General features: G+C 44.7%; 1 protein-coding gene across 1 annotated transcript; it reads left to right on the forward strand.

The window, feature by feature from the left end:
- The first annotated feature begins 451 nt into the window (after window positions 1-451).
- On the forward strand, window positions 452-4,897 carry LOC105993340 (chromosome unknown open reading frame, human C9orf131). Its single transcript, XM_013026574.1, has 2 exons — window positions 452-1,081; window positions 1,541-4,897. Exons 1-2 carry the CDS (start codon window positions 953-955, stop codon window positions 4,895-4,897), a joined length of 3,486 nt encoding a protein of 1,161 aa, XP_012882028.1. The 5' UTR covers window positions 452-952.
- Window positions 4,898-5,706: the final 809 nt, after the last annotated feature.

Here is a 5,706-nt window from a genome sequence, read left to right on the forward strand (position 1 = left end):
TCCTAGCAAATGTGAGGCCCTAAGTTCAAACCTCAATACCCTCCGACACACACACACACACACACACACACACACAAAAGAAGAAAAAAAAGTTTAAGACCACACACTGGACTTTATATGAAAAAGGAAAATTTTAATATAGCCTACAAAAAGCTCATGTATTTTTTAATCCTTAAAACAACTTTATTTGGTAAGTGATAATATTTTGGTTTTGGGAGTAGAGATTGAATCCAGGACATCCCATTTGCTAAGTAAGTGCTCTATCACTTGAGCTCACCCTAGCCCTTTTTTTTTCCATTAACTTTATTGTTATTTTAAAGATGATGTACTGAGAGATTACTATTACGTAAGTCGGGTAATGAGTACCTTTCCTTTCATAGGTGTCTTCCCTTCCCTCATTCTCTCCCAGTCCCTCCCTCCTTCATTTTGTTTTTGATATGTCTCTCTACCTTTGCCCAGGCTGGCATATCTTGAACTCAAGATCAGCTTCTATCTCCAAATAGCTGGGATTGCAGGTGTACCCAATTATTTTCAACTAATTTATAGTATGTACCCAACTAATTTTATAATATACAACCACATAACTATATCATGTAACTAATTATATGTAGTAAGTTTCCACTGTTAAGTAATATGACAACTATTTTATAGGTAAGTGAAGCACTGAAAGATTAAGTAGTTGGGGTTTCATAGGTAGGAAATAGCAGAAATAAGATACAGGTAGTTCAAGGCTATGCTAGGCTATTAGGCTAAAGAATATAATGGCTAAAGAATAGTTTTGATCTCAGAAATGAAGACAATGGATTTCACCGTACAAAATCTATGTTATCAGAAAGGACAACTTTTTTGGCCCTAAATTCAAGGAATAGGCTATTAGGCCTGGGTCTGTGTGGGGGAGGGGAGTTCTTTGTTCTGTGATGACCTCAGGATAAACTGCCACTGGGTAAAGAAAATGGAATGGCTGCTGGAGGATCTGCTTGGGACTGGAGGAGATATAGGACTTCCCTGGGGCCAGCTGACATACGTTCTGGCTTGCAGACACTGTGGCAGCAACACTTGCCTTCAGAGTCCAGGGGATCTGGTGATACTATTTTTGTTCATTGTTTGGCAGGTCCGAAGATGGTGGCAGCTTGGGAGGTGGCAACAGCTTCAGCCCTGGTGCTCTGGAGATATGATTCAAGGCAAGGTGGGTGACCAGTGAGCATGAATGTATAGTTAGATAAATGTGGACACTATAGGTATGGGATCACTGGCATAGAGCTGGCCCCACATAGGTGACTAAGCTCTAGTTTTGAGGCTGTGTGTCTATATGATTTGAAACCAGGTAAGTGATCACTGTATCTAGACAGTTATGTGAAGAAATGGTTGGTCTCCAAATGAAGGCTGGGTAACCATTGGATTGAAGATCTGGCTAAATGATTGATGACAACAGGTGAATCACTGTTCAATCCAGATGTACAGCAGAAACTGAGCAATTTGTGACATGCCATTTGTCTCTGAAAACTCTTCATGCCTGATAGTAGTGTTTTCTATTCTCCAGGGCCTACCATTTTTGTACCATTTGGCTTTCCTTAATCATTTGTGGAAGCAGAAATCAGAGGAGGAAGAGGAAGAGAGGGAAGGAGAGGAAGAATCATCTTTGGATCTACTGAAACTAAGTTCTCCTTCCAAAGAAGTTCCCAATGGAAAGCAAAGCACAATCCCACCCCAGCTGTCCTGTGGTTCTGAGAACCTTCCCCAGGCCACAGAGACACCAGAGAGAATAACTACACAGTCCTCAAGCCCTTTTAGATCCTACCCTACCATCCAGATTCTGACCAACTTCCCAGTGAGGAACAAGACATCAGCAGGGAGCTACCTGCAGCAGAAAAGCCAGCTCTTCTGGGGTTTTCCCTCTCTGCATAGTGAGTCGTTGGAAACTATCTTCCTGAGCTCAGATGGTCCATCTCCCCTGAAGTTGTCTATTTGTCCTTCTGTTTTCTTCAACAAGCTTGCCTTCTTGCCTAAGTACAACTTGTCACTTCCCTATTATCACTCTCCAACCCAGTTTCCTACCCACGAAGCACATACTATGGAAGATCTGGAAGAAAAGGCCCATAATTCTCAGCTAGTTTCATCTCCATCTACCCCAACATTATTTCTCCATAATTTTAAGCCCTTACCTATGGACCCCAAGAGGGTCCCATTTGGTGCTGAGGCAGACATACACTGGCTTATACAGCAGAAAGAGGTTTCTTGGGTCTCTGAGGATCAAGCCCTGCACCTAGAGCCTAAACTCCAAAGAATCATACCCTCTACACCCTTATCTTCATTTGAGGCTTACTGGAGTATACCATGGGACCATAGCCTGCACCAAAACAATCCAGGATCACCTTCTGCTTCTCTGATGTATCCCTCTATCCCTCTGGGAACCCAGGCTAGGTTTGAGGCCTCATGGAAGACCATAGGGCAAAATGAGCACCTGAAAATTTCTGAGCCAGCAATACTAGCTCCCAGTCCAACCCCAGCTTCCTTACCAGAATTTCAGAGAGTCGATCCTAAAGAAAATATGTCTGTGTCTAAGACCATCCAGGAAACCACAGAGCAAAAAGAGAAAACTCTGATCTTTGGGACCCCAATCCTGGCTCCTTGTCAACCCATAGTAGCCATGACAGAACCTCAAGGAACTAGCCCTCCTGTTTACAAAGCTCAGCTGGGAACCATGGGATCAACTAGTGAGAGCCCCCAAGTTTCTAAGCCCCTAACGCCCATCTCTTGCCAACCCCCAGTGTATCTGTCAGAATCCCAAAAAGTTAACCCTAGAGAACTTTCTGCTTCTAAAGACTTCTGGGAAACCATAGAATACCGAGAGAGCCCTCAGGTTTCTATGTCTCCAATATCAGCCCCAACCCTTCCTCTAGCCTCTCTGTTAGAACTCCAGAAGAGTCTCCTAGAAGATCCATCTGGAGATGACCTTTGGTGGGAATGCAGAGAAAACTCAGGAACCCTCTGGACCTTTGAACCCCAAGCCTTGGATCTCAACACAAGTGTCTATGAAACTAGCCTTGCATGTGTCCCATCAGTATCTGCAACTTCACAGAAGGGAACACAGAGTAGAGAAAATGTTTGGGTCTCTATAGAACCAGTTTCATCTACCAGCCTTCCTTCAGACTCTCTGTTGAAGTTTCTAGTAGTAGGTTCCCAGGAAGACCTGTCAGAGTCCAAAGCTTTGTGGAAGACCAAGGAGCAGAGAGAGAACCTCTGGGTATATGACTTCACAGGCTCTACCCAGAGAACACCTGTAGCCCCCTTTATAGAAGCTAAATTGAAAGGTAATAAGCATTCCAGGAATTCCTGGGCTTCTGAGTCCTCATCTCAGGCACTCAGCCTACCATGTGCTCTTGCATTAGAGTCCCTCAGAGTTAGCCCCATGGTGATCCTGTTTGATTCTAATGCTAAGTATATGGATATACAAACAAGAACGAACTCCCAGGCCTCTGAGTTTCTAGCACACAGCTTACCCCAAGAGCTCTATGGAGCCAGCCACATAAGAGCTGGGTCTGACTCTGAGCCTGTTGGGAAAGATAAGGAACAGAGAGAAAACTATCATGTTCTTATGTCTCCCAACCAACCCTCAAATTCTATTTCAAAGTCCCACATAAGTGAGCCTTTTGGAGACCAGTCCAACTATAAACCTGAAGACACAGTGAAGCAGACAAAGAACTGCTGGGCCACTGACCAACAAGCCCCCAGCTCACTGTCAGCAACTCCATTAAAGCTACACACTGACCGTAAGCTTGTGCAAGAAAGAGAGGTCCCCCAAGGTCCCAGCCTCCTATTATTGAATACCTTGTGTTCAATATCCTGGCCTCCAACCCTAACCAAAGCTCTGAAGAGTGAGCCCACTGAGCTTGAAGTATGGAAAGGAAAGATATTTTCAGAAACTAAGGCAAAGGCCCTATCCTCCCAGGGAGAGGCTGTCCTAGAGGTGCTCACCCACCCTGGGATCCATGTCTGGCAATGGAGTAGAGAACTGGAGTGCAGGCTAAAGAGGCTGCACCAGAGCCCTTTCAAATCTTCTAGCCAAAATCAGCCATTTTGCAGCTTCCCTACCCTGAGCTCCACTACTCCAGATTCTTCAGAATCCTCTTTCTATCACCCACAGATCAGGCGTCTTAATATGTACTATTCAAGTTGTCATCCCCCCAAAATTCAGAGTACAGTACTTCAGCCTGTAGAAGTCCCCCATTGTCATCACTCCCACTCTTCCCAACTTCAGCTACAGGCTCCTGACCAGGGCAAAGCAAGAGTCTCAGAAAAAAGAATTAAAGGGAAGATGGTGACTCAAGTCCCAGCTCAGGGGCCAAGTGTTCACATAGAGGCTGATAAGAACAATCCAGGCCTGAGAGAGTCCTCCAATACTGGGGGTCCAGCCTCAGACAAAAGACAGAACCAAGTTTCAGCTCTATCTTTAGCCCAAAAGGCAGAGTTTCTCAGAAAACCTAAAGCAGGAGAATGTGGAGGAGGGAAGGCAAGATTGGGCTTACGTAAAGTCATAGGGAAGAGTCACTCTTCCCAAGCCTGTAGGGTAAAAGAGGCTCCTGAGAACAGATTTTCCCAAAGGTCTCAGCACAGAGATCAGGGCTCTCCTCACACTGCCCTGCCTCAGTATCTTGTCCTCAAGGATGCAAATCCCCAGAATAAGCGGAAGGTAGGTTTGGTAACTGGTGGTATCGAGAACTCTCACCACTATAAGCATTGTCCTTGGGCCCACAAAGAAAAGCATCTCCCAAGTTCCATATCCCAAGCTCCCCATACCAGGGGTTTCCAAAGTGTATTAGCCAAATTTCTGGGTATTCGTGGACCCCCGAGCCCAAATCCAGCCAGTAGAGAAAAGACCAGTAGTACTGGTACCTAGTATCACATGATTTGAGCTAAACCAGGTGAGGGCTAAGAAACGGAGAAAAATTCCTAATAAAGAAGCTGAACCAGACAAATACAACCAGACCAGTGTCGTCTTTGGAGTCTAGGTACTAGGATATCAGTTCCCTATTAGCTTCTGCTATAACGATATCTCTTGAGGATCAAAGTGAGGCTCAGTGCTGCCCTTAAGAAGCAAAAACTTCAAACTAAGTAACAGAAAAATGTCCACTCTGAACATCTAGTCTGGGTCTAGACAGCTATTCTTAGTCCTGGATATGATCCCCCTTCTTCATCCATTTGATCCACAAATCCTCCAATATCTTTCTGACCATTTCTTCTCAAGCCTATTCTTTTTTCTCTGAGTTAGCTCATCCATCTCCAGTGCTTTTTCACATGGTTACTGACAGGATTTCTTCTATAAGTATCTATTCACTCACAGCCTTTACCAATTTTCCTACCATAGTTTTAGATGCTAAACTGTTGTTTAGAAACCACTGGAGTACTATAAAATAGCATGAATTTTTTTTTGTTGTTTTTTGGGTCCGGTCGTGGGGCCTGAACTCTGGGCCTGGGCACTGTCCCTCAGCTCTTCAGCTCAAGGCTAGCACTCTACCACTTGAGCCACAGCGCAACTTTCGGCTTTTTTCTTATGTGGTGCTGAGGAATTGAACCCAGGGCCTCGAGCATGCAAGGCAAGTGCTCTACCACCGAACCACCTTCCCAGTCCCCTAAAATAGTATGAATTTGTGGAACAGTTGACACATCTATGGAAAATGACTTATGTATATGGGAGGGGGAAAGTAA

The sequence above is a fragment of the Dipodomys ordii genome, unplaced genomic scaffold (genome assembly GCF_000151885.1).
Source record: "Dipodomys ordii isolate 6190 unplaced genomic scaffold, Dord_2.0 Scaffold95, whole genome shotgun sequence".
NCBI lineage: Eukaryota > Metazoa > Chordata > Mammalia > Rodentia > Heteromyidae > Dipodomys > Dipodomys ordii.